Genomic DNA, 26,783 nt, shown 5'->3' on the forward strand with positions numbered 1-26,783 from the left:
AGGAAATGGGTGGGAGTGGTGGCAAATAGCAACCAAACCAAAGGGCTCCATTAAGAAATGATTGTGTGACATGAGTCTGTTTATGTAAAATTGTGTGAGCGTGGGCCGGGGAGGGTCAGGGAAGAGAAAGACATTGATATTAGACGAATGAAGAAATGGGGAACAAATACAGCCCTCGCTCTAACACCACCGTCAGGTAGTATGCAGTCGGATGAAAGACGAGAACATTGCATTGTGCTATGGTATGCCTCTGCCTGATGGAAAAGAAGCCAAACAAACAAAAATCCCAGGTGTGTAGAGAAGCACTAAGTATGTCTGAGCTGAGCAAGGAGAGAGGAAAGGAAGGGGACCGGATGCTTGCGAAGGGGACAAGGGAGGAAAGTGATTCTCACCTTTCTTTTATACATTTTATGTTCATGACTTGTTGAAACCAGCAAGTGTTAACTTATTTATAATTGAGATAATAAATAGAGGGGCGCCTGGGTGGCTCAGTCCATTAAAGCATCTGCCTTCAGCTCAGGTCATGATCCCAGGGCCCTGGGATCGAGCCCTGTGTCACACTCTCGGTTCAGTGGAGAGCCTGCTTCTCCCTCTGCCCCTCTCCCTCTCACTCTCTCTCATGTTCTCTCTGTCTCTCGAAATAAATATAAATCAATCTTTTAAAAAAAAGAAGAAAGCTATTCTAAAGAGAAAAAAGGAAAAAAATTGAACTTATACTGGGGTAGATTATTTTAAGTTTTATCTTTTTTTTATTTTAAATAGTCTTTTTTTCTTTTCTTCTCTTCTTTTCTCTTTTCATTTCTTTTCTTTTCAAGTAATCTCTGTGCCTGACATGGCGCCCAAACTCACAACCCCGAGATCACGTAGAGTGCGCTCTCCTGACTGAGCCAGTCAGACTTGACTTAAGTTTTATGTTTACTTGGTAGTCTGTGTAAGTGGTGAGTACCTTTCAAAAGGCACAAAAGGCTCTGTGGGGAGAAAAACGTCTTCTCTCTTGTCCATGGCCATCCATTTCCCCCGCTGGAGACAGCCAGGATTCCTGGGTATCCTTGCCCAGATGCTCTGTGTTTTTACAAATATATATTTGCCAGTATACATAGGGGAAGAGGGAGGTTACCCTTTCACCCCCTGCCAAATGGTAGCAGAATAGAGACACTGCTTTGGGGCTTCTTCTTCTTCTTCTTCTTCTTTTTTTTTTTTTTTAAGTTAAAAATACACTCAGGGCATACTAATACATAAAGAGCTATCTGGTTCTTTTTTAAATTATTATTATTGGTTACATGATATTCTATTATCTAAGCTCTTTTTATTTAACCAGGCTTCTCTCGTGAGCATTTAAGTTGTTTTCAGCCTTTAAAGTAGGAAACCATACTGAAGAAATACTTGGGACTACACCCTTTGACCTTTGTGGGTATCTCTGTAGAATAAATACCTTGAAATGGAATACAAAATTTCTCTCCAAAGAAGGGGTACAGATTGACTCTTCCTCCAGAAATGTACAAAAGTGCTAGATGTCCTTTAGAGGACCCGTGCTGCCTTTAGAGGCAGGATATACTATAATGGTAGCAATAGGGATCTGGGGTAAGGTGATAGGAGAGTCAGGCCTTTTCAGTTGCTCCTGGGATAGGCCCATCTCTTTCCAGAAGTTATTTTTGGATAAACCTTGGTTTCAGATGAACAAGGATATGAGGAAGAAATGAACATTTAGTGAGCTGCTACTGTGTGCCAGGTAGAGGGGGTCAGGTCAGTTTAATTCTTAGAGCGCTCCTGTGAGGTGTATGCTTGACATTTCTTATCCACACTTCAGACATGAGAACAGTGAGGCTCAGAGAGGCTAGGTAATTTCCCCAAGGCCACACAGTGGTAAGTGGCAAAGCCACTTTTCAGACTTTGTCAGTGCACTCATGCTCATGTTGATCCTTCTCCCCTGTCTCTTAGAATAAAATTAGAAATCTCTGTAGCTCTTATGTTGCAGAAAATCTGGGGGTGCACTGGAGCAATGAGCGAGTTATAAAAGACCAATGTCACCGATGGTTGACCTCTAGACATGTGATATTGCTTGTGCCTAACAAATCCCTTTATATGGGTCTGTGGTGTGGAAGGACAAAGTTTATCGTTGGTTTATGTGGATCGTCCACAACCTACAAAGGGCTGTGTTCCAAAAATTCTTTTTCGTCTGCCGACTCTACAGGGGAAGACATAGCCCTGTAGTGACAATGTTCTAAATGCTGGTTTGGCGTCCAGGCCGAACCACAAAGCCCATATAACCTACAAAGTTATAAAAGAACATTTGTGGCCATATGTCTTGGCACTGTCAGTCCATAGTGGAGTGTGTGGCTGAGGACGTAGGGATAGATACGGGCAAGAGCCCACAGTGAGGACGAAGATCGCAAAGGCCAGAGCTCCCACATCTGAGGGCTGGGCTGGGCTTTCAGGGCTGTGGCTGGCTGCAGTGAGTGGGGCTGGGACCCAGGAGACAGGGCGGTAGAAGGCTTGCTGCTTGGAATTGTTAAAAGCATCACTGCTAAGAGCAATGAAGCCACTAATTATTTTCAAAAGTCAAATATTTGTAGGTTGGCAATTGCCCACACTTTTTTGTCTCAAATGGCTTTATTAGACTAGTCAACCCAATGCAAATTTGGCTTCAGTTAAAGAGTTTAGATATAAAGGGTCATACTTTCTCAGCTCAAGAAATAAAGGAGATTTTTCCTCCCATAAAAAGCAGGGCAAATTTTCTTATAGATGCTAGAGATTATTATGGTCGCTTTTTCTGGTGTACTTTCCAGTCTAAGTGGAGAGACAGTAGTGGTCTCTTGAGTTGACTTTGTGGGTCAGCCCCTGCACTACTCTGTGCTTCAAGACTGAAAGGAGCCAGTGTCTTTACCCTTAGCCTTGTCTTCTAGAAGTTTGGAATAGCGTTGGATGACCTAAAGTGTATGTCTCACTTCGTGTGATAATACTCTTAACCTTGTAATAGGCAGAGAGTAATTTTCTGAAGTGGAAGAGGAGGAGAGGAGAAAGAAACCAAGCTTCCATGCCTCTAGGTGGTTAAAGGTGTGTGATTAAAGGTGTGACCTCCTGACTTACCTTGTAGGTCAGCTCTTGCATGTGTGTCCTGTAGAAGCTGTCATTGGTTATTGCCATATTATCGCTCTTCCTCAGAAGTTGACAACCGTCAATTCCCTTTAACTACTCTGACCTGCTAATTCTATAGCCATTGGTGGGAGGCATCACCTACCAATCATTATTAGGTATTAGATGGTATGTTGTTTCTTTAAAAAAAATATTTATTTGAGAGCAAGAGAATACAAGCAGGGGGAGCGGCAGGCAGAGGGAGAGAGAGAAGCAGACTCCCAATGTGGGGCTTGATCCCAGGACCCTGTAATCATGACCTGAGCCAAAGGCAGTCACTTAACCGACTGAGCCACCCAGGTGCCCCTATTTAATTTAATTGATTTATTTATTGCCCATTTTAAAAATTGGGTTGTTCTTATTCTTAGTGAGTTTTGAGTTCTGTTCTTTATATAATCTAGATACAAATCCTTTATCAGATATATCCTTTGCAAATACTTTCTCCCCATCCGTGATTTGTCTTTCGATTCAGTGTCTTTAGAAGCACTGGAGTTTTTAACCTTAATGACAGGCTAACCATTTAGAAAGAAACGACTTCATTCCTGATGTAGAAAGTACTTCACGGGCGCCTGGGTGGCTCAGTGGGTTAAAGCCTCTGCCTTTGGCTCAGGTCATGATCCCAGGGTCCTGGGATTGAGCCCCGCATCAGGCTCTCTGCTCAGCAGGGAGCCTGCTTCCCTTCCTCTCTCTGCCTGCCTCTCTGCCTACCTGTGATCTCTGTCAAATAAATAAATAAAATCTTTAAAAAAAAAAAAGTACTTCAAACCCAAAGCCACACTTCCGCTTTCAGCTGGACAGAGTAACAGAGACCGTATTTACCCTCACACCTGTGAAAAACAAAACAAAGCAGCAACATATAAAATGATGATTTTCAGGACCCTGAGCAGCAGGCGGCAGAGGACAGTGAGCTTGAGAGATGGGGAACAAAGGATGTGAGCCCCGTAACTTCCCCAGCTTAGCACCCTGGTCTGCAGGGCAGGGAGGGCACAGGGCCAGCTCAGGGGAACCAGAGCTTTAGAATTAGCCGGACAGAGGAGAGGGGAAGAGAGGCAACTCCAGGGATCCGCGGGAACATCCCCATGGAAAACACAGCATGATACGCCCATGAGAGGAAACGAGGCGACTGGGAAAGGAAGGGGGCACTAAGAACTTATTTCTGCTGGAGTCTCCCCTACCCCACATCCAGAGCACTAAATAATTTGTGGTACCTCTGCTCCCTCCTGTCTCCCCCGCTCACCCCTACTACTCTCAAACGAACCCATTTTAAGCTACAGTTCAGAAGAAGACATTTTATGCTACACTTAGAGGTTTCCATAATGTATCTCTGAACTATGTCATCGTTTAGAAAATATTTTAAGATATTAGCCTTAGACTCCTCCCACACGGATTTAGACTTTGTTGTGGCTTTTTTTTTTTTTTTTCCAGTTTGAAAATATGGCAGGATCAAGTAAGATAGAAAAGCAGGGTGAATTATTCCTGGAGCCCTATGGGTGATTGCCTCTGGCCGTGGTGCATGGAGGAGGCCGCATGTGGGGGGATGTTTGGAAATGGCCCCTGGCTTGGTTACTTGTATACCCTTCGGAAGAAGAGGCTATAGACTTGGGCCCTGAGGGCGTGACTGTGCACTGACCAGTGTCAGATTTGGAACCACAGACCTGAGGGAACTTGCGAGGCTGCCATGTATGTGCCCTCCATCTGTGGATTCCGCCATTGCTGAGGGCCTACTGTGCGCCAGGTACTGTTCTGGAAGCTTGAGATCCAATAGCGAGCAAGAAAAATCTCCATAATTGTGGAGCTTACGAGCTATAACAAGAGACACACCATCAACCCTTCTATGTCAGGTGGACAGAAGTCCTGTGAAGAAAAATAAATCAGTAAATGGAATATGGAGGGGCCGGGAGAATGAGGATGCTATTTTGTACAAGGTGGTCAGGAAGATTTCTTTTTCTTTCTTTTTTTTTTTTTTTTTTCAAGGCAGTGATAGTTGAGCAGAGACCTGAATGAAATGTATATGGGGGACGAGGGCAGGGTGCAGATCAAAGTCAGGCCAGGGAGCTGGATGAAGGTGCTTGGGCAGGAAGTAAACAGGAGCAGATCACATGGGACCTTGGAGACCTTTGTGAGGACTTGGGCTTTGTTCCCAGTGACACAGGAGGCGTTGGAGGGTTCTGAGCAGAGTGGCATGACCCTATCTGCTTTCTAAAAGAACCCATCTGGCTTCAGCAGGGAAATGGACCACGGAGGCCAGACGTGGACTAGAAGAGCACCACGATAGTCCCGTTGATGGTGGTGTGGGCAAGAGAGCTGATCAGGTGGTTGGATGGGCTGGGTGGGATTGAGTTGGAGCAACAGGACATGCTGATGCTGTGGGCTGTGGTGTGGGATGTAAGGGGAAAGGCGGGTCAGGGCTGGCTCTATGTTTTTTGTCAAGAATCACTGGAAGAACAGAGTAGACATTTATGGACATGGGGAAGCCTTGGAAAGGAATAACTTTGGGGAAGTAGGGCCAATGGAATCAAGAGTTTGATTTTGGACGTGTCAGTATCCAAGTGACCGTGTTTAATAGGTCGTCAGTGAAAAGCTCAAGACAAGATAAATGGAGGCCCAGGGAAGGCAAATTGGCCTAGTTGAGTGGCAGGTTCTACGCAGACCGAGCTGCTCGGAGAACTGGCTTCTCCCTGGCGCTACCCTTTCTCCATGGGAAGCCAAGCCCATTTGGGCAATCCCATACTTCCTAATTGGCTTTAATGCTTTCATGATTATGTTCCTTCCTTTCTTTCTTTCTTTCTTTCTTTTTTTTTTTTTTTAATATGGAACCCTTCACAAATTTGCATGTCACCCTTGCCCGGGAGCCATGCTAATCTCTGTATCGTTCCAATTTTAGTATATGTGCTGCTGAAGCGAGCACTATGTTCTTTTCTTTCTATCTGTATTTAGCCTTCAGTCTGGAAGCTGTATCTACGTCAAGATGAGGTGCCACTGAAATATGAAGAATTCTTTCCTGTTCATAATTGCAACTTGTAAGAGGTTAGAGAGGCCAAGGAGTTCTGGGTTTCTATGATGAGGGCCATTTAATACTTTTCAGATCATCATGGATGCTTGTTGTTAGCTCATAATGGCCCCAAGTCCAGTCTGGATCTTCTGGGAATGAGACTTGGGTGGGGGTGGGGTAGGTAAAGGGACTCTCATATTGGGGGGGGGGACACCCCCCCCACGTGCGCTATAGGTTCTCCTGTAGTGTTTGTGTATGCGCGTGGGAGATAACAGCCATGTGCACAATAAGCAAAAGGGACCATCTCAGCGCTCCTCCCAGCCTTCCTTTTCTCAGGTCTCCCAGGCCCCTGCAGGGCCTCCTTGGCTCCCTCCACCTCCCCTGACCCAGCCCGACATTCACTCCTTTTCCCTCCAAGAAAAATGAATTTGTGGAAATCTTGTCATCTTCCCTGTTAGGAGACAAGCAAAGCTATGGCTTCTGATCATCCCATCCCTTCCAGATCGGGTCGATTTTGATAAGGCTGTTGGGCCTTTCCTGTTTCAGTTCTAGTCCTAAAAGTTCCTCCCATGTTCAGCGGACAGGAAAGCTACGGCTGGAGAGCGTTCTAGTCGGAATGCTTTCGTGTTGTCCGCGTTCACTTCTCTGAGCCTGGAACCGTTTCCAGTAAGAAGTCGGTGACAGGCTATCCAAATAAAGAATAACCTTTCGAAAGCACTTCTGTCCAGCAGTGTGGGCTTTTTGTAATCCTCACTTGCCTTTTGAGAGAGAGAAGGCCGGTTGGGTTTGGGCCCTGCTCCCCTCCTCGCCCCCCTCCCCTCCACCGTCCCCCCTACACACTTTGATCTGTGAAGCATGTCTAATCCTTAGCCAAGTCTCTTGGAACTTTATCCAGAGCAGGAAAAAGGGAAATATTTTTCCTTTCTTGGGGTGGATTTGTATTTATATAAACCCTTAGCAGTGAAAATGGAGCCAAGTGGCGGGCGCGTCGTCTGAGGAGAGGCGAGTTGAGTCTGTGGTGGAAGAGGCAGGGGCAGTCAGTCCCTCAGCCCCGGGCCAGCTTTGATTTGGGTCAGACCCTGGCAGAATTCTAAGGGTCAGTGAGGACATAAGTCCTTATGGGCGTTTTCTGAGGGACGCGGGGCCATCCCCAAACAGCACGCCTGACCCAGCAACCGACTGGCTAACTTCAGATCGCATCTCGGGTGGGATTTGTGTGCACACGGAGGGGATTCATTCGCTTCATGTTTGTTGTTGCTACTGAGAGAGCCGTGTTGTAGGGGGCCTTGCTGTCCTCTGTAGTTTCAGCTCTGGATGCCTCACCTTCCCACAGTGTGTCCGTGATTGATTTCCTCGCATGAGTTTGTTGGCACTTTCTGGACCAGCCCTTGGCCCTCCCTGCGGGTAGTGAGTGTTTACTCTGTGCTTGCTGTGGTTCGAAAGCTTTCCTGTCAGAAGCCAGCCTCATCCAAGCTTTAGGGGGTGCCTCACGGTTCTGCTTTTCAGGATGCGGGGTGCTTTATTTTTAGACACTCGAGAGAAATCTTGTATATAATCCAAAGATAGGGTGTCTTGTTTTCGTGTTATTGCAATTTGTGTGTTATCTGGGCTAATCTGGGACTGATAAAGGCTCTGAGACCAGAAAGGGTAAAGAACTTTGATACAATCTTTTATTTTGCTCGGGTTCACTCTTCTAGATCCAAAGGCAGAGTCTTTGGAGCTCCGGAGCCCTTAGGAGGAGGCTCCCGAGCTCCCCGCAACTTGGCTGGAGTCATTTCTCCTCTGTGTAGTAAAGGCCACCACGGCCAGGTTCACCTGCTGTTCCAGCCCCAGGAATGTTTATCTTGTGTCTTCTGGAACCTCACTTGAGAGGGGAATCCTCATGAAGCTTCTACCTGGCATCTCGTCCCAGTGCTGGGATGAACACTGAGAGAAGGACACTGTAAGTTCGGAGACCCTGAGGCTTTTCCAGCAGGTGTGGAGTCTAGGCAGAGCAGCAGCCTGGAGGAGGGGTGATGGGGCTCGAATTCCACGGCCGGTGATGGAAACAGGGGCTGAAGGAAAGGCGACTGCATCGAGCCAAGCATGAGGAAGTGAGTGGTAGGAAAGAAGGGTACAGAGGATTGGATGTGTGTGAGTTAAAAAAACAAAAAAGGAAAACAGATTTGACGACAAGGAAGTGTGAGCTTATAATGTGAAGAAAGTGACAAATTCAGGCAGAGATTTGAAAAGAAATATGTTAACCTTTTTTGTTTTTGTTTTTGTTTTTCTTTTCTCCTGGTTCAACTCTGGTCAGACACTTTGGAAGGGGTGCTGTGATCTTAGGTCACAACTGTTTAGATACAGAAGAGACCAGAGTCCTTCTCCATCAGGGAGGGTCTGAATGCAGCCCCGCTTGACATAGCCTGCCCGAGATGCTAGTCACCTCCTTCTGTCCCTCAACAAACAAACAAACAAAGCTTTATGTAATTAGTAAGTAGACATTACTCTTAGGACACTCATCTCTTGGGAATTGGGCCAAACAAGGAAAAGCTGAGCGTGTTCACTCCAGACGGAGCATCTCCCATAAAAGGCAGAATTAAAGGTATCAGTCGTTTGTGCCCAGTGCAGGGCTCCTGCTTGGCTTGGCTTCTGTTACTCATTAGGACAATCTGAAGACTCCACAGGTCAGAGTCATTGTGTGAGTCACAGAAGTCATCGAGAGTGTGATCTCTGTTTCTCCTTCTGCCTCTGTCACCGTCACCACCACCTTGGAGGATGTTGGGGAGAAATGGAAGCAAAGTGTTGAAGTTCACTTTGTTTAGTGCCGTCTGATGAGCAGGCCCCGGAAACTCGCTGAATGTGGGAACTGACTTGCACCTTTAGTTCAAGGGCACGCCCAAGAACCCCAGTTGACCTGCTTCTGTTTGGCTGGTAGATTGTGCTCTCTTACTGATAAGACTTTACAAATTGTCCCCGAAGCATCGAGGCACAGAAGGGCATTTGCATTTTTCTTTTCTTTTCTTTTTTTTTTTTTTAAAGAAATCCCGGCTTTCAGCATCAAAACTGGTCTTGAGAATTCAGCAAATGGCTGGAGCCAGAAAAGTCTTCACCTTGTTAAATTGCACAGAACTTGGTAGATTCCCACATTTCGAAGAATTGCAGGGCTGTTTGGTGAAAATGGAAACACAATTTACGAGAAGCTCATCATTTCTGACGGTGTGAGTTTTTGCGGCTGCCTTTGGAATTCATCCCTCAGGATGGATCCCGTTATTAAGTGGTCTTATCATCCATTGACTCATTTCCAAGAGGTACTAATTGAGCCAAAAGCAGACTCTGCTCCCAGGAAGCATGGAGCTTCCCTGCAGTTTTGGGGAGCCTTCTCGGAGTCCCAGAACTCTCTACAAGTTCATGTACCCAAGGGGTGGACAATGTGTATAGACATCCCTGCTGACTTCTGGAGTCAGCCGGAAGATGCCCGCTGAATCTCCAGGGACCCAGCCGCTTTCCTGGCAGGCTCAGCGGGCAGCTCCTGGGGAGTTTTGAGGCTGTCCCAGCTGGCTTTCCCATGAATTCAGCAGACCATGGAGGTAGCTTTCCAAGGACTCCAGCTGGTACCCCCCCAGCTTCCGAGTGAGCTTAACAGCTTGCTCGCCAACCCCCAGACAGCTTCCAGAACCCAGAGGATAGGTGCCACAGCCTACCAGCTTCGGCCAGCCAACCATGGACTCGTCTGACCTGTGGTTCCAGGGTATACCCTACCCTGTCCTAAAAAAGATGACGGTGAGAAAGATGACTGCCAGAGATGAACACAATTCTGGACTCCGAAACAGAAGACCCAGGTCCATTTCTGCTCTTTACAAAGACTTGTTACCCTCCTTCCTGCGCGTCACTTTCTCCCCGCCAAAAAAAAAAAAAAAAAAAAAAAAAAAAAAAGGAATTCATAATCAAAGGGCTGAGACCAAAGCTGATTAAGAAAATGGAATTTCTTTTAAAGACTACTAAAACACACAGCCAGGTCTATTTACTTTATTTCTTTGGAGCAGCGGCCAGTCAGGAGGCACCCAGCTGTGATCCTGAGGGAGGCACCGGTTGGAGGGGGTACAGGCACGGGGGACCGTCCTCTCAGATGCAGCCAAGTCTACAAATGGTTGGTTATGTTGGAACCAGCAGGTACCAGGAGATCTCTTCTGCCTTTTCTCAAACTTGGAAGTGTGCACAATGGCATGTTTTTAAGTTGAACGTTTGGATGTTGAAGGTTTACTTCTCTCATGTATACACTTTCTGGGCTTTATTTCATCTTAAGACAAGGTGTCCTGTTACCTCTCTCTGGCTCTCCTCCTCCATATGAAGCGACCGTGGAGTTCTCTGGTCTTTGCTGTCTCTGACAACTCAGTGGGCTTGCCAAGCAGGGAACCTTCCTGCTCATGGTTTCAGACGATGCCGCCTTTGCCCTATGGAGATATGGGAAACAGGCATTCACGTATCTCATAGCCGCTACTCAAGAGTCACACTTAATTACAATACAGCAGTGGACTTGGGGGCAAGGGGTGTGAATTTTAGAAAGTAGAGCTCAAGACGCTCCGAAGACTTCCAGATCATTCCTTCCTTAATAGAACCTATATCATTGTTTGTTTTACTCTCTAGACCTCTTTGGCTGTTTTGAGGGATATTCATAATTTAGATCTTTATCCCGGATCAGGAAGTGGGTTTCATTTGCACTGAAATGTGCAGGGTGTTTAATATTAGGATTTGAGTCATTAGTATGATCAATTTGTAGTATTTTGAGTAATGTGCCCCACATTTGAGAATTCTGATGCTTAGTAGAAAAAGATGGAGAAGAGTTCGTTCCCCTCACCTTCTGTTGATTTTTTAAAAGAATCATAATAAAACTTAGTGTTCTGTTTTTTATGGCGGGGGTAGGAAGGGAAACAGTTGATGTGGTAGCTTTTCAATGCCAGAAATCTTGAGCCAGAGTCATTAAGAACAGTTTTTCATAACTTAGTGGCCTAATACTGCTTCAGAGAATGCAGTGTTCTGTGCGTCAGGCCAAATTTCTGCTCCTTCGATGGCGCCGTGTGCTTATGCCCACGGATGGAAGATCTCCGACAGAAGAGAAAGCATTAGCATTTACAGCTGGCCTGGTCCTTCAGTTGTGAAACATGCTTTCCGTCCTGCTCTACTATGGACTCAAACATAAAAATAAACAACCAGCCTCAGGCCCATTTCATCTTGAATGACCCGTTTCACTCGATGCTCGTTTGTGAGTTTCATATACTCTAATCAGAAGGTACTTTTCAACTGACACTGTCACCCAGAAAGGTCAGTCTCTTAATTTTTAATGACCACAGAGGAAGGATCCCCTCTTAATAGCGTGTCATAGTTTTTCATCATGTCCCCATTGTTGGACACTTGAGAGGGTTACCCAAGTTTTCACTGTTTTATAAATACTGTGGCCATGAGCAATCATTGCATAATTTTTGTCAGAGAGGAAAGGGCTTGAAACAAGATCCTGAAAATGGGAACATGCCAGGTCACAGGTATATCTGTCCTTACTTTATATCTGTCCTCACTTTACTAACATATTTTCTATAAATGTAGCTTTTTTTTTTTTTTTTTTTTTTTTTTTTACAACTCCTACCAACTTTGGAATTTATTTCTTATTTGCTTTTGCTAGTGAATACAGATGTGTAATAAATCTAATTTTTCTTTTTCATTTGAAGTTTTCAAATCTCTGGGGACGTGGTGTTTTGCAGGCAGATAACTTATGGTCTGATCCTTGCGTATTACTTTACTATAGAGAATCTGGTTACTGATCATGTATTTGTAAATGAATTTTTTATATAGTTGGAAAAGTGAGCTTTTCAAAAAGAAATTTTCATCACTATAGTAAGAGTGTCAGGAACTTACTAGATGCCAGATACAACATTTAGTACTTCTTATGTTGTCTAATTTAATTATCATGATATTGCTGCCCAGGACAGTAGTGTGTAGTGGTTAAGAGTGGAGTCAGATAGTCCTGGGTCCAAATTTTGGCCCTGCCACTGCTTCCTTGTGAATGTTGGTGAGTAGTTAACCCCTTGAGACTCTCTCTCCTGAAGATAAAAATTGTACCTACCTTCGTAGGGCTCTATCAGAACTAAGTGACATAATGCATTTATAGCATAAGCACATAATAAATGCTCAATCAATCTTAGCTGCAACTGTGATCATCGTTTTTCCTTCTGGGATCAACGGGTGTCATTCACCTTGACATATATAACAGCATGATGATAAGGTAGAACACATGGTCATGAACGTTACTGGGCTTCTGAGGTGGTGTCCTCCACTCTTTGAGGTCTTTTCTAGTCCTGCAAATCAGCATTAGTCTGTCCTCCTCATTGCTCTTCTAACATTTCATAACTTTGCTTGGGGGTCCCTGTCACAGGGACTGTAGTTCTTTTTATGGATGTTTGACTTTCTCGGATGGGGGGGACCCTCCGTATCAGAGGCCTTGACTTAGACTCCTGTATCCCCTGTGTCTCCTCACACACTGTAAGATCGCTCTATTTAGATACTCAGTGAATCTTAATTCAGTATTTTCAGTATTTGGGTTTTTTTTTTTTTTAATATTTATTCATTTGAGACAGAGAGCATAAGTAGGGGGAGAGACAAAGGGAGAGGGAGAAGCAGACTCCCTGGCCAGCCAGGAGCCAGATGTGGGACTCGATCCCAGGGCCCAGAGATCCTGACCTACGCCCAAGGCATGGCACCCTTTAGTTTGAAAATCAAGTTTGTGTTAAGGAAATCTGAGACTATGAGCTTCTATTTCAGTAGACAACACGAGTTATGTACCACTTTTTGTATTTGTGGTACATTTTTTGAGAAGAACAAGCTACTTGCCTTATTTTCTCAGTCTAGCAACAGCAATTTTAGCCAAATCTCCCATCCTAGGAATGCCGGCAACATGCAGTAGCCCATGGGAGAACACAGACAGGCTGGAGATCGTGACCCGTGCGGCCCCGCTGCTCCGTGTTCTGGAGCATTGCGTGGATTTGTTGTATGCGTGAGCCCTCTCGGTGCCTCCAGCTTTCATGCCACCTCTGTGGCTGGCGGTGCTGCTGGGAGGAGGGGGACCCAAACAGAGCCGCTTACCTGGTTCTGTCTGATACTAGGAATCTGGGGAGGGGAGCACTAAAGCTGTTGGTTTAATAAAAATTGATAACGGATGCTTAGTACTAAGTCTACTACAGATTATTTCAGCTCTGGCAAACGGGTCTGCTCACGGAAACCTGCAGTAGAGCCAGCAAGGGAGCCCCTGTGAGGGAGGTGGGTGCCCGAGTGGGGTCTGGGCACCCACAACTGGATCCTGGGCTCTTGGGCCACTGAGAGGCTGCATGAACTTCCAAGTAGGAGAGTGTTCTCAGGAGAAGCTTCTGGCCTTGGGGGTAGTCTTGGGACGGAAAGTGCAAATTGAAAATATTCCTTAAGGATCCGGGGAGAGCGGTCCAGGACCAGGGTGTTACCAGGCCTGCGGTGTTTGGGGCACCCTCTTGTGGTCCTGGTTGCGTTGCGGCTGGGTTGGGTCAAAGACGCGCAGCTCACTGTGGGACTTGGAACAAATACGTTAAACTCAGAGAGTTTCTGACTGAGAACATGGTGTTCGGGCCCGATGACTTCCAACTTTGCATCCAGCTCTAACGTGCTATTACTTTGGTTTGTTTTATTGCTTTGATAGCATTTAGCGTTTGCCTTCTTAACTTGCATTTTTATATTTTGGACTCTTTTCCTAGTTGGTGTCAGAGCTTAGCTCTGATATCCATGTATCCATGACATAAGCTAGTCATGCTAAATTAACTTTGCAGTAATTGGGTGTTGACAGTAGTTTGGTTAAGGAACTTCGAATTCTATTCAGTTCATATCATCCAAAACCATATAAAAATGCTCAAAGCAGGAAACAAATGTCTTATCATAAAAGTACAAATATGTCAATGCTTAGTTCATTATTTAAAAATAGTTGTTTTAAAAGTACTCCTCTAGGAGACGTGTTCTGGCATGAAGAAGCAGTTCCCACTCTGGGAGGTCTCGGAGGGTGAGGGCGAAGAGTAAGCTCCCCAGAAAGGACTTCCCAAGGTCACATCCCGAGTCTGCCTGCTTGCTAGCCCTTGACTCAGGGTACACCATATAACGTCCTGACCATTAGCTTCCTTATCTGTAAAATGAGGGTAACCCTTATAGAGACATCACACAGATGAAACGAGATGTACATTTAAAGCTCTCAGTTCGGGATGCCTGGGTGGCTCAGTGGATTAAGTGTCTGCCTTTGGCTCAGGTCATGATCCCAGGGTCCTGGGATCATACGCTGCATCAGGCTTCTTGCTCAGTGGGGAGCCTGCTTCTCCCCCAGCCTACCACTTCCCCTGCTTGTGCTCTCTCTCTGACAAATAAATAAACAAAATCTAAAAAAAAAAAAAATTTAATTTAATTTAAAAATAAATAAATAACATTTAAAGCTCAAGGTTCAAAGTTCAAGGGCCAGCACATGGCTGTGCTTTTATTACTGTGGGTTCTGCTGAAGGTGGGGCCTTTAGAAATAGGATATTTTGAGGCAAAGGATTTTTTTTTTATTATTATCCTTTGTTGGCTTAACTTGGGGATCGCTAGAATCTCAGGTCCATTCTATAAGTGATGGCTGCCAAAGAATTGACATCTTATTTTCAGTAGTATCTTTGCCTAGTTGACATACATTTTTGTGTCCTTAGTTTGGTTTATTTAACGTCTCGGTTTAAGTAGGGAGACTTAGGCAGTAACAGCTCCCATCCTCAGCTAGAAGCTGGTTATTGCATCTTCTGTGAGTGAGAGCACCGTGCTAGCCAGGAGAAGAGAGAGAGATGTCAGGCAGCTGCCCAGTAAGTGGACGAGAGAGGGGAAACTAAGGAAGGGAAGTCATCACTGCTCTTAGGGATTTAATGATCTAGTCGGAGAGAGATTATATCCCAGGCATGCAGAGCCCCGGGGGTATTGTGGTGATCCATTAAGTTAATTGTCTGTTTTTACTAGACCCCTTTATTCATAGTATTTAAGCTGGTGCTTTCAAATCCGCACACACACCTACCCAAGAAATCCTCTTGCCCTCTTGCCCGTGTGGAGCTGGGCTGTTTACCTTGATAGCACTTCTAGTGGGCTGAATTTCGAGACCATTTCTGCAGGTCTTTGTCAAAAGGCTGCTACGGTCTGCCCCAATCCCATCTGTCCCGAATGCTAATTACAGGAAGCTCCTTAGCAGCCCTTGCGTCCCGGGGCTCTAGGGATCCTGGCTCAGTTCTTGGCCGTGACATCTAGATAAAGATCTCCGGCGTCAGTCTGTGAAAAAGAAGGTGAGGAAAATGGTGGCAGAGGCTCTTTGTTTGGAACGATGGCCCTTTTGCCACAACCACAAGAACGTTCTCCATGGTGACGCAGATGAGAATTTAGGCAGTGGAGTGGGAGCGAGGCCAGTTTTGTGATCCCCGGGGGCATATTTATTCTTGGACTCCATTGTCTGCGGACCCTTTGCTTCCTCAGTACCTGCTCTCCTCCCTGCTTCCCCACCCCCCAGCGCTCTAACACTCAGTGAAATGGTCCCATTCCTAAGGTGCATCTCATGAATGCATTTTCTCTCTCTTCCTGCAGGGGAGCTGCTGAGTCAGCCCAGACCGGAAGGAGTGGCAGAGATCATTTGCCCTAAGAATGGCAGCGAGCGAGTGAATGTTGCCTTGGTTTACCCACCTACACCGACTGTGATCAGCCCTTGTTCTAAGTGAGTTCCAGATGTGGTACCCCCGTCCCTCACTCCCCATCCTGCCTCAGTGGTTATGACAACAGAAAGCCAAGTTCAAGTACGTGTTGGCAAACCCTGACGACTCCCCCTGGCAGACCTAGATCTCTAGGTGATAGAGACACTGTGGCTTGCTTATTCCTAGCAAACTAGGAGGTGTGTTTTTTTTTCCTTGTTTGTGGGTTTTTTGTTTTTTTGTTTTGTTTTGTTTTGTTTTTCGCTTTGCTGATAAAAGAGCGTTTAGCAGCTTTATTGAGCTATCTATCATTCACATACAAGACAGTTCACTCATTTAAAGCATGCAGTTAATTGACTTTTAGTATATTTGCAGGTATATGAATCCAAAAAGAGCTTTTTTTTTTTTTTAATGGATAGTGAGAACAGTGAGGGCTCATTAAATAAGAAAGCCTACAGAAAATCTGTAGTAAATTATTTTTCTCTGTGGGTCTCTGATTCTCAGTCCTTAATAATCAGGGGTTGTGCAGAAGGAAGCTGCCACCTTCCCCCAGACAGACTTAAACATGGAGAACATACATGTATGAGCTAACTCGGACACAGGGTTAGCTTAGTAATTATACATCAGACTCATCCTGGGTTCAGTTTTTGTCTCTTTTTGTAGTATTAGGAAGCAAACAGGGTACTGCTAAACTGAGGTGAAATACCTTTTCACCGCAGATCTTGGAAAGTGGCAGCCACAGGCTTCTTGGAGCAGATCTCATTATCTGGGGGACGGCAGCCACGTGATTTGTCCCGCAAAGTAGTCAGACAGCAGACTTTCATTTTTTCTTTCTAGTTGACACATAGAATTTTTTTTCTGCATATATATAAGCTTTTTATAGGGTGCTTCCAAAGTTTGCGTTTGAAAACAGTGACCTGTCCTCCTCATCTTGAGAAACTTACTGCGAGGCTGCGTTCCAGAGAGCCCTGGGTAGAATGGGGCTCATGCTTCTGCCCCGAAGTGTCCCTTTTCCTGACTCTGGTGTGTCGTCTGCAGAGCCAGGGGTCAGCGGGCGCTCATTCCTTCACAGCTATGGAAGAGGCACCCCTTTCTCTAAATGGGGTGACTCATTAGAACACCCATAATTCGTCTTTGCTGGAAAACATCACTGAGTGCCCGAGGGGGGCGCTTAGCTAAGGCTGGGTGTGCAGAACGCTGCTTCAGCGAACCTGCTGCACACGGTCTCCTTCGTCACTAATGGGCCCCCAAGACGCTATGAAATCGCGAGGCACTTCTTAGGATTACACAGTAGCTTCATACTAACCAGAGCATCCCCTGCCCCGAACCTGTCAAACGACAGCAATAGGATTGCCCCTTTCTGTCAGACACACATGGGGAAAGGCTAAGGACGTCGCAGCTCTGACCTGGAGGGCAGTAGTTTGCACTACGCTTTGTGCTGGCGGAGATCGTCCTGAGCTCAGCCAAGGCTTGTTTTGCCATAGCTGCGTGGCATTAAAGAGGCGAGAGAGATAGAGGTAGAAGTTAACATGTCCATTTGCACGAGAAGCCGCCGCGGCACCGAGCCCACTGATCGGCCTTCTCCCCGGGGCTGATCGCCGTCCTGCCGCAGAAGGACATTTAGGCCAGCCATAGGCTGGCCGGGAGAAAGCTCTCTCAGCCCGTCTGTCTTGCACGCTTTGTTGTACCTACATGAATAAGCAGCTTTAGGTCTTGGGTCATCAGAGCCATGTAGCCTCCAACGTCTGGATGCTGAGAGAATACCTTTAGGGATCAAGCTACTTTTGACCTAGCTGTGGGAGTAGTTTTATTTCAAAATGCATTTTTTTTTTAAGTGTCATACAGTGGACGGCAGGGTTGACGTGGAGTCTCAGTTCTACACGAAGGAATATCCATGGAAACCAACATACAGGCAGGCCCGGCCCTGCCCAGCAGAGGTCTGATGTACACACAGATGACAGGGCATGGAAAGTAGGAGATTGGGGGGACTGAGGAGGAAAGCTGCCACAGGAGACAGTTATTGTGGGGTCACTGCTTGGGTCTGACCCCAACAGTTAGACTTGGGGCTACCAGCAGGCAGGAGAACTGGGGAGGGTGGGCTGTTACTGTACTGCCTTTGGAACTCCAGCCAGGTTAACTTGAGCAAGTCGTGGCAGAGAGATCTTTTACTTCTCCGTCATCCCAGAAAACGCAGGTGGGTAGTGGAGAGCTGTCTTTCTGAATCAGGCATATGGATAAAAACTTTCAGGAGGAAGGGCCAGGCGCAGGTCTGAAAAATGGTAGTCCCGCTGCTGATCTCAAATGTGTGCACGCTGTGCTTTCTGATTGCTGGGATCCCCTCCCTGACTCTAAGGCGGTGCTCCCTCGCCAGTGGTCTTTATCCTTGGCTACAGAGGCTCTCTCTGGTCCGTGACCAGTTGTCAGCACCAAGGCAACACTGATCCGTGCTACATGGGTCAGTATTTTACTGCTCAAATCAGAAAAGGGTTGAGGGTGACAGGAGCATTCTTAGTAATTACGCCAGCCCAGCAGGCCTCAGCCCGAAAAGTCTTCCAGAGTCCCATCAGAATCATCACCCTCTCCTCCAGCACCATCAATCTCGACCTCATGGTGGTTTCTGAAAAGACAGTCCAAGCTCTTTAACCAACTTACTCCTCTCCTTTACTGGTCAGAACAGAGACTTGCCATCTAACTTGGAGCCTGCCTCTGACCATGTATAAAATAATGGGGTTACCGTGTGCTAGAAAAATCATCGACCACTGTTCTTTGATGGGCTCTTTCTTAAAAATTCCAAGCTTTTCTAATTCTCATTTTGAGATTTTTCTGTGTGTTATTTCCCTGTGGGAAGAGACAGAGAATAAAAGAGTAGGTTAGTGGTTTTTTTTACATCCTTTTCCCTTTTGCTTTGGTGATTGGCGAGCCAGCTTTCCATTGGGAAAAGGTCCATGAATGAGATGCCTCTCTTCTCCCTCACCGTCCGGGGGAATAACTGAGGAGCTCAGTGGCTTCTTGTCCTCTTCGCCGATTAGCAGATAGAAATGTGAGTCACCTTCAGACTTTGGCTCTTCGGGGCTGATTTTCAAGGATATTTGCCTTTGGGATGAGGGGAAAATTCACCTCGTAGCACATTGGCTGAAAAATTCTGTCCTCCTTAAGGATATATGGATTCAGTCTGGTATGTTTTTTTAAATAATGCGGTGGCTATTGACACATTATTTTGTGGCACACAGCCATCACCACGGTTAGAGGTAGGACGTCATTATCACTCCTGAAGGAAACGTGTGCCCGTTTGCAGCCGCTTCCATCTCACGCAACACCTAGTTCCGCGCAGTCAAGAAATGTCTTGCGTCACTTTCAGGAATGGCTTTGCCGCCTGGTGTGTTGATATGAAGCAGATTTATGAGTTTCAAAGCAATTCTTAGAAAGGTGTTCCTCTTGATCTAGTTCAGTCTTTCGCCCACCCTGCTTCCAGCCCCCCATTTGTTGGACATCAGCAGTGAAGTGGGGGACGTCCGTCTTCTTCAGATCATTTTTTCTTTTTCTTTTTTTTGTAGTATAGATGACATTTTTTTTTCAAAACACAAACTTTATTTTGTAGAGCAGTTTTAGGTTCACAATTAAACTGAGCAGATGGTACAGAGAGATCCCACGTCCCCCTGCCCCCACACACTGTGGCTTCCCCCGCTTAGATGTCCCCCACCAGAGGGGCACACTTGTGACAGTGGATGACACTGCACAGACACATCGTCATCACCCAGAGACCACAATTTACATCAGGCTCCACACTCGGTGCTCTCCATCCCATGGGTTTATGGAGCCTCCATTATCGTACCCAAACCGTTATTTCCAGTGCCCTGAGAGTCAGAGGACGCCTTCCTCTCCCTCCCTCCTTAACCCCTGGTAGCCACTGGTCTTTTGGTTTTTTTCAGCTTTAGTGAAGTCTAATTGACAGTAAAATTGTAAGATATTTGAAACGTTCATCGCGGTGATTTGATACACAGTACGTTGTGAACAGTTTCTCGCCATCTCATTTGTCAGCCCCTCCAACACCTCACACACTCATCCTCCAGGAATTCCGAATGGCCAGCCTAACCAATGCGGAGACACGAAAGGGATATTGAGTCTTGGACATTACACGTCTCACAAGAGGCGAAAATATCCTTTCAGTGGGGAAAGTAAGGAGAAAGTCAATTCATTTTAAGTTTATTTTTAAAAATTTTGTTTGTAAATTCCTACCTTTATCCCACCTGCCCTGCACGTTGAGACACATAAAATTCCAGTTCAGAAGGGACGCGTGAGCTTCTTTAGGCGAATGGCAGCTCACTGTTCGTTTTTTATTTTTAGGTGCCTATAGAATGTTCCTCTCTTTCATTTCCAGAGAGGTTTAGACCAACCCCACCGCTAGCAAGTAAAGTATAGACTCCAATAAACGGCCAGATGACCCAGTTATATCTCCTGAGTTTCATTTAAGAGACAGAATTTAGTAGGTCAGCATATAAAAACGTGTTACCTTAAGGCATCCTAAAATGGAGTCTACATTCTTCTATGTGATTGGTTGGTTGGTTTTTTCCTTCCTTCCTTCTTTTTTTTAGATTTTATTTATTTATTTTCCAGAGGGAGACAGAGAGAGAGGGAACACAAGCAGGGGACGTGGGAGAGGGAGAAGCAGGCTTCCTGCTGAGCAGAGAGCCCAATGCGGGGCTGGATCCCAATCAGGACCTGAGCTGAAGGCAGACACTTAACAACTGAGCCACCCAGGCGTCCCTTCCATGTGGTTTCTTAATGGACTCACCCTTGAACATACAGGAAATGGAACTAGATCATTTTTATCCTGCCAGCTGCCATTTCTCTGGTGGAATCCCACATCTGTGTGGGGTGGTGGACACGACCACAGAAGTCATTCGGGATCGGGGCAGTTCGTATGTGGCCGGATTGGAAAACACTGGCTGGTTTGAAGATTGTTGAGCTAATAAGCTTTCTCCTTTTCCAGAAACTATGAGGATGAAAGGCAGGGCTGAGACATTGCCTTTCAGAGCCACTTTTGAAACTTGGGTCATTGTGTACATACTGTAGTGTTCCCAATTCAAGCAAGACCCCAGTAAATTCCAGCTTCTTACTGTTCATAAGTAGTCCCAAAGATATAGTGATGACCTCGCATAGGAATTTTGGCATTCCCATTGTTATGACATAAGGATATTTAAGACCAATGGAAACAGCCTTTTATAAAAAATAGAAGAAAGACTGTGGCCTTTATTTCATCCGATAAACAGGCAAAATATGTTAGACAGCCCTCAGATTAGTTAGTAGGGACTTGATCATTTTCTTTCTTTTCTTTTTTTTTTTCAAATCAGTGGAGCAACATGACTTTGGCTTTATAACGATGGAGAATCTTTCACTGACCACAGAGCAGTAAAACACAATGGGTGGGAATGGTATTTCAGAAGGAAGGGAGCTAAATGTGGAGGTGGCCTGGGGAGTGTATCACGTGGATGTGCTGTGTTTTTTTGTAAGGAGTAAGACAGCTCATTGCCTCGCTGTGCTCACAGGCCAGGAGAAATAGTGTCTCTCGGGTGATTTAGTGCCCCGCCAGCCACACTGATACTAGAATTTGTTCCCTCTCTGCTTAGGTATCTCCATACTTTCTTGGAAAATTAAGTGGAAAAGATAGTGCTTCTCTCCCCTTTGTCATCATTTTTACTGTACCCAATCTGTGACTTTAGGAGCACCAGTTTTTAAGGGTAAGTCTCTGGGAAGCAGAGAGGGTTTCTTAAATAGATAAGGGCTTCCTAAGGACTCGAGAATTTAGGGGGAAAACAGGGGTGGGTGGGGTTTGGGATGAAGAGATCTTGTACAGCGGTGCATTTCAAGATGACAAACCCTTTGCTTATCCAGAATCAAGAAGCCTTTGGAAATTACGAATAAGGAAACTTCTTGATTCTTTTGCCTAAAAACGATGATATTGCATGCATGAGTCATCTTCTTTCCTTGCTGGAAAAAAGAAGTCATTTAATAAAATTCATGATGCATGGATGTAACATCAGGAAAATCTCAAGTGGATCACACAGCAAATAGCTTTTTAAAAGTAGTGTTCACATTTTGTTTCTCAAGGCCGGTTGGGCTCTGGACTTACCACTGCCTGAGTTTGAATCTTCGCGATTTCTTGGTGCCATGACTGTAGACCCTGTCAGCTGCAGGGTCCAGAAGCGGTTCTTGTGGGGCTGTTGGGAGCATTGAGAGAGACCATTGCGAGGGGAGCGGTCGGCACGGCCAACAGAGTGCACAGCACTCAGTAAACTCGGTTGCTGTTTTTCCTACCAGGAATGTTGGTGGTGTGCCCTGTGGGTAGCGTATCAAGGTACTCCTAAAAGACAGAATTTTGAAATGCAGATCTAGATCCTAGAATGAAATGTGCTCACTGACTTACCTAGCAGCACTTAGTCCTTGCCCGGGGAAGGTAAACATGTGTGCTGGGTAGGTAGGGAAGAATATTGGCTTCCCTTCCCCTTCACCCCTTGAGGATCTGTGTCTAAGGGCCCCTGCGGTGTCCTAACCCCATCTTCATGGGAGAAAGAGGAGATGAGTGGTATCATTTCTTTCATATCATCATCACAAACGCCTGTGGTGCCCGGTGGACCCTCAGAGCAAAGCCCCCTAACCCATAATGCTCCTAACAACCCTTTACGTAATATCAGGTGGGGAGCTCTGGGCGCCAGACCAAGCCACATTCTGACAGTCACAGGTACCGAATGGCACAGCTGGGCCTAAAACCCATGGCGTGGCTCCCAGGTCGGTGCTGTTTTCACACCAAGTTCTTACACATTTGTTTGAAAATGTAGTGTAATAACAGAGTGCCATGGAAAAGATAGCTTATGATGGACAGTGCCCTGCGGAAGCGCCGGAGTCGGGCCTGAGGCAGAGCAGGAGGAACTGGGCAGGAGCCTGTATTGTGTTTTCTGTGGGAAGATGCTGGCTGGGTGTGGCCAGGCAGAGTCGTTTCAACGGGCTGTGGGGCATAGGAGCAGTCGCTAGGTGTCTGGTATGTGGCCCTGGAGTGAGGAGGACAGATAGACAGCGGCCTGTGCTGTCGGAGCCTGATAAAGGAAGTGGTCCCAGGGCGTGGGCTCTGCGGAGTTGGTCTGTATTGAGAGGCACACTCACACTGGAGTTGTTTGCCATCTCTATCCCTCTAGGGTCAGCCAGGATCCAGATGTCAAAGCATCAGAAAACAGAAAATAAGAAACCTGTTGATATAACATGGGAGAGCTGCAGTTTCAGCCTAAGCTTCTTTTTTTTTTTTTTAAAGATTTTATTTATTTATTTGACAGACAGATCACAAGTAGGCAGAGAGGCAGGCAGAGAGAGAGGTGGAGGCAGGCTCCCTGCTGAGCAGAGAGTCCGATGCGGGACTCGATCTCAGGACCCTGAGATCATGACCTGAGCCGAAGGCAGAGGTTTTAACCCACTGAGCCACTCAGGTGTCCCCTAAGCTTCTAACTGCCTTGAAGAATTGTGCTGTATTCCAGGAAAAGCAGGTTCACTCACCTGGGAGGATTGTGGGTCTGAGCCTCCGGGCAGACCTCTCTTTCCAGCGGCCCACTGCAGCTCCCTGGGAGCCCCATAGGCTCTGTGGGTGTGAATAACGGCCTTTGCCCTCCGTGTTCTCCATCGGTCTGTGCTTCCCGCCTCGCGAGTGACGCTGCTTTGCCCCCATCTGCTGCACTAAGAGTCCATCAGCTGCAACGCCTCCCTCTTCCTCTTCCCCCCATGCGGCCTTCTGCTGAGGCCTGTCCTCCCATCTCTTCAGTGTGCCTTGACATGAGACCAGGTGACTTTCTCTTTGGCCCTTGCTTTCCCCTCGATGCACCTGTTCCTACCAAGATACCTGTGTTTGAGTCCCAACTCGCCTCCATCTCTCTAATCTTTTTTTCCTTCAAACCAATATTATCTTTCAATGTCAGATCTTGCCACTTCTCTGTTTAAAAGCCTTTCATGGCCTCCCGGTGATTACAGACCCCGGTTTAAACCCCCAGGCACGACTCACAGCCCCCAGCCACCCTGCTGACACATGCGACAGTCCCTTACTGTGGGAAGGGTCCACTATAGGGCATGCCTGGCTGGCTCTCGGCTGATGGCGAGCTGCCACCCCTCCTCTCCTACCTGGTGAAGGCCCATCGTCCTTAGGGCCAAGGGCATGTGTCAGCTCCTTGGAGACACCATCCTTCACCCTTCTGCCTGGAATCAGTGACTCCTCGCCTCACGTCCTACATGCCACCATGACAGTAATGGTCTCGTATCTGAGGTGTTTTTCACCCGTGACTTTCTCATCACATCTTATTCATTATTCATTCAGCAACACTCTGTTAAGGATTTACCCTCCAGGCATTGTGCCAGGCGCCGAGGCTGCAGATAGCCCGCCAGACCCTGCCCTCACGAATCCAGTCGTCTCTTTGGGGAGATGGGGAATCAGAGACATAACCAAACAAACTCAGGAGGCTCTAATTACAACCAAAATGTGATCCCTGCCACAGCAAAGTCCTGTGGGCACCGAGAGCAAAGAACACTGCCAGGAAGGATTGAGAAAAGTTCCGGGAAGTAGCGTTGGAGGCGGGTCTTTTGGGATGGAGAAGCAGTGTGAGGTGGGGAAGGTGGGTGATGTGACGGCTCTTTCCTTTCCCCCAGGGCCTGAACACGAAAAGTGGTATCAGTGGGGAAGTACACTCAAACTGGTTTTCCTTTTTTTTTCCCCCCCTCTCTTGAAGAGTGGACTATTTCCCTCTGGGCACCCTTGCTTAGACATTCTTGTGTTTCTGTCCTACATGTGGCTCAGGGGAACAGACAGCCAGACATAGCTGTCTGCGTTGCTGAAGGCTCATTAGAGTCAGCGGGAAAATGTTTGCCCAGCATACACCCCCCCACCGACAGCGCTCCGACGACCAAAGGTAAACTGCTTGGTGAAGGCATGAGTTCCACACTGCCATCCTCTTTAGAATTAGATTTATTGTGTTATTACTTGAATTTGAGTCAGTTTTCAAAACTTTCTCTACTGGGACGTTTACTATAATAATAGGCCTTCACAAGTCCTCAGGGCCAAGTGCCAGAGAAACAGGAAACTCTCCGGAGGGCCCCAAACATCCCCACCTTGCTTTTAGCTGTCCAGCGCTCTCGGGAGTCCAGTAACCCTCGTTAAAGGCTGCCCTGCCGCACACTTCTACGTCCCCGCAGGCAAGTTCTTTACCCTCTTGGAACCTTAATTTCCTTCTTGGTGAATGCAGAGGGGGATGGGGTTTACCTCATGGGCATGTTACGGGATCGAGGAGTCATCAAATAAGGCACCGCAGTGAGTGGTGTGAGTCCTGGCATGGAGTAAGCAGTCAGTAAACGGAAGGTGCAGATTTTTGGTAATGTTGCTAATATTAGACTCAGTCTCCTTAAAAATCAAGCAGCCCTGAGAGAGGGGGAGCATGGAGGGTCTGCGTGTCATTGTAGGAAAGCTGATATAAGAGATGGGGGCCTTGGACATTTTTCCCTCTAACCATTTGGTCTGAATTGAATGCCACTCTGTTTAATTAGGTGGCGGTGCAGGCATTTCTTCATTTTCTGTTCATCTGTCTCTGGCTTTTGGTTTGACAGCCTTGCCTCTGACACTTTAAGGGAATTCATGCCTTTTAGGTGAGATAGACATCCTAAACCAAGAGTTCTCACTTTTCAGGATAGATGCCTACTCCTAGCGGGTTATTACGTGCGCGCACGTGTGTGTGTGTGTGTGTGTGTTCCCATCCATCCATCTGTGGATGTTTCTTGAAAGGACCAGGGTTAGAGTTTGGGGCTCTTGATTAGAAGTCTAGTTCAGCGGTGGAATGACAATGGATTAGGTGGTTATTACTGATTAGTAGAGTTCCCCTGTATGTCTGAACTTCGTGTTATGAACAGAAGCCTTTGCCTAGCTTTCTATGAAAAGACGTTTTCCTTTGAAGAATCATGAGTTGCCTGACATTTACATTTTTTAAAAGATTTTATTTATTTATTTGACAGAGAGAACGATCACAAGTAGGCAGAGAGGCAGGCAGAGGGGGAGGGGGAGCAGGCTCCCTGCTGAGTAGAGAGCCCGATGCAGGGCTCGATCCGAGGACCCTGAGACCATGACCTGAGCCGAAGGCAGAGGCTGAACCCACTGAGCCACCCAGGTGCCCCAACCTTTACATTTTTACAAGGAATTCCAGAAGTAGAAATTAAAATCTGCAAAAAACCCAAGTCCTATGATTGCTTCCAGTTCTTATCATTGAGACGCTCCTCCCTTCACCTTTTGTCATTGCTCTGCCTTCTTCTCATCTACCCATATAGGAAGAATGTTGGTGAAAAGCACAGAAACCAATGACTTCTATGGCTGTGGAATTTCCGTGGAGAAAAGACAGCATCCGAACTCACCTGGACCATCTTTCACACCTGGCAGACCCCCCACGCTCCCGCGCGTGTGTCCCATGAACTCCAGCAAATCGACGCGTGGGGTGCTTGCAGAGGAGGACACAGACCTGGCCTGTAGAGGGAGCGGGGAGCAGTGGGGAGGCTAGGGGAGAACATGGAGCAAATGTTTTACAACCTGAACCTCAGAACTGTGATCCTCCGAGGAGAGCGCTACTTGAAGAAAAGAAAAAAAAAAGTCGAATGGCTTCTCAGGGATTTTGTTTTCTGTCCACATAAAAGCCATAGTTCGTTTAGGTGGCCGTGTTTTGAGCACTCAGATTTCAGTTCTGTTAAATGTGAAAGAGGGATCGACTGACCGTTCATTGCTGTTCCGTGACTAGTGTAAAATATGTATATGTTTATCTTTATTTTTATAATATGCAAATACATTTAAATTTATACAGTTTGATGCTTCTAGCGTTAGTTCACACTGGGTGCGATATTCTGCATGAGAACTGTGCCAAGAT

The 26,783-nt window shown here is 46.5% G+C and overlaps 1 protein-coding gene and 1 non-coding gene across 3 annotated transcripts in view; one reads left to right on the forward strand and one right to left on the reverse strand.

Moving 5' to 3' along the window:
- The window catches only part of MFHAS1 (multifunctional ROCO family signaling regulator 1), a 96,909-nt gene extending 70,408 nt beyond the window's left edge, over positions 1-26,501 (forward strand). The window contains exons 2-4 of one of the 2 annotated variants that reach the window (XR_007124748.1): positions 15,755-15,881; positions 21,483-21,593; positions 26,197-26,501. Coding sequence is in view for 1 of the 2 variants with exons in the window: in XM_047715686.1 (XP_047571642.1) it covers positions 15,755-15,881; positions 26,197-26,230 (161 nt within the window). In the remaining variant the exon portion in view is untranslated. The remainder of the gene's footprint in view (positions 1-15,754; positions 15,882-21,482; positions 21,594-26,196) is intronic. The other variant, XM_047715686.1, reaches the window with a different exon arrangement.
- LOC125094552 (U6 spliceosomal RNA) lies at positions 5,937-6,040 on the reverse strand. The gene has a single exon (XR_007125572.1). It is a non-coding gene; the product is annotated as a U6 spliceosomal RNA (small nuclear RNA).
- Positions 26,502-26,783: the final 282 nt, after the last annotated feature.

Source organism: Lutra lutra, chromosome 2 (assembly GCF_902655055.1).
Source record: "Lutra lutra chromosome 2, mLutLut1.2, whole genome shotgun sequence".
In the NCBI taxonomy this organism is placed as follows: Eukaryota; Metazoa; Chordata; class Mammalia; order Carnivora; family Mustelidae; genus Lutra; species Lutra lutra.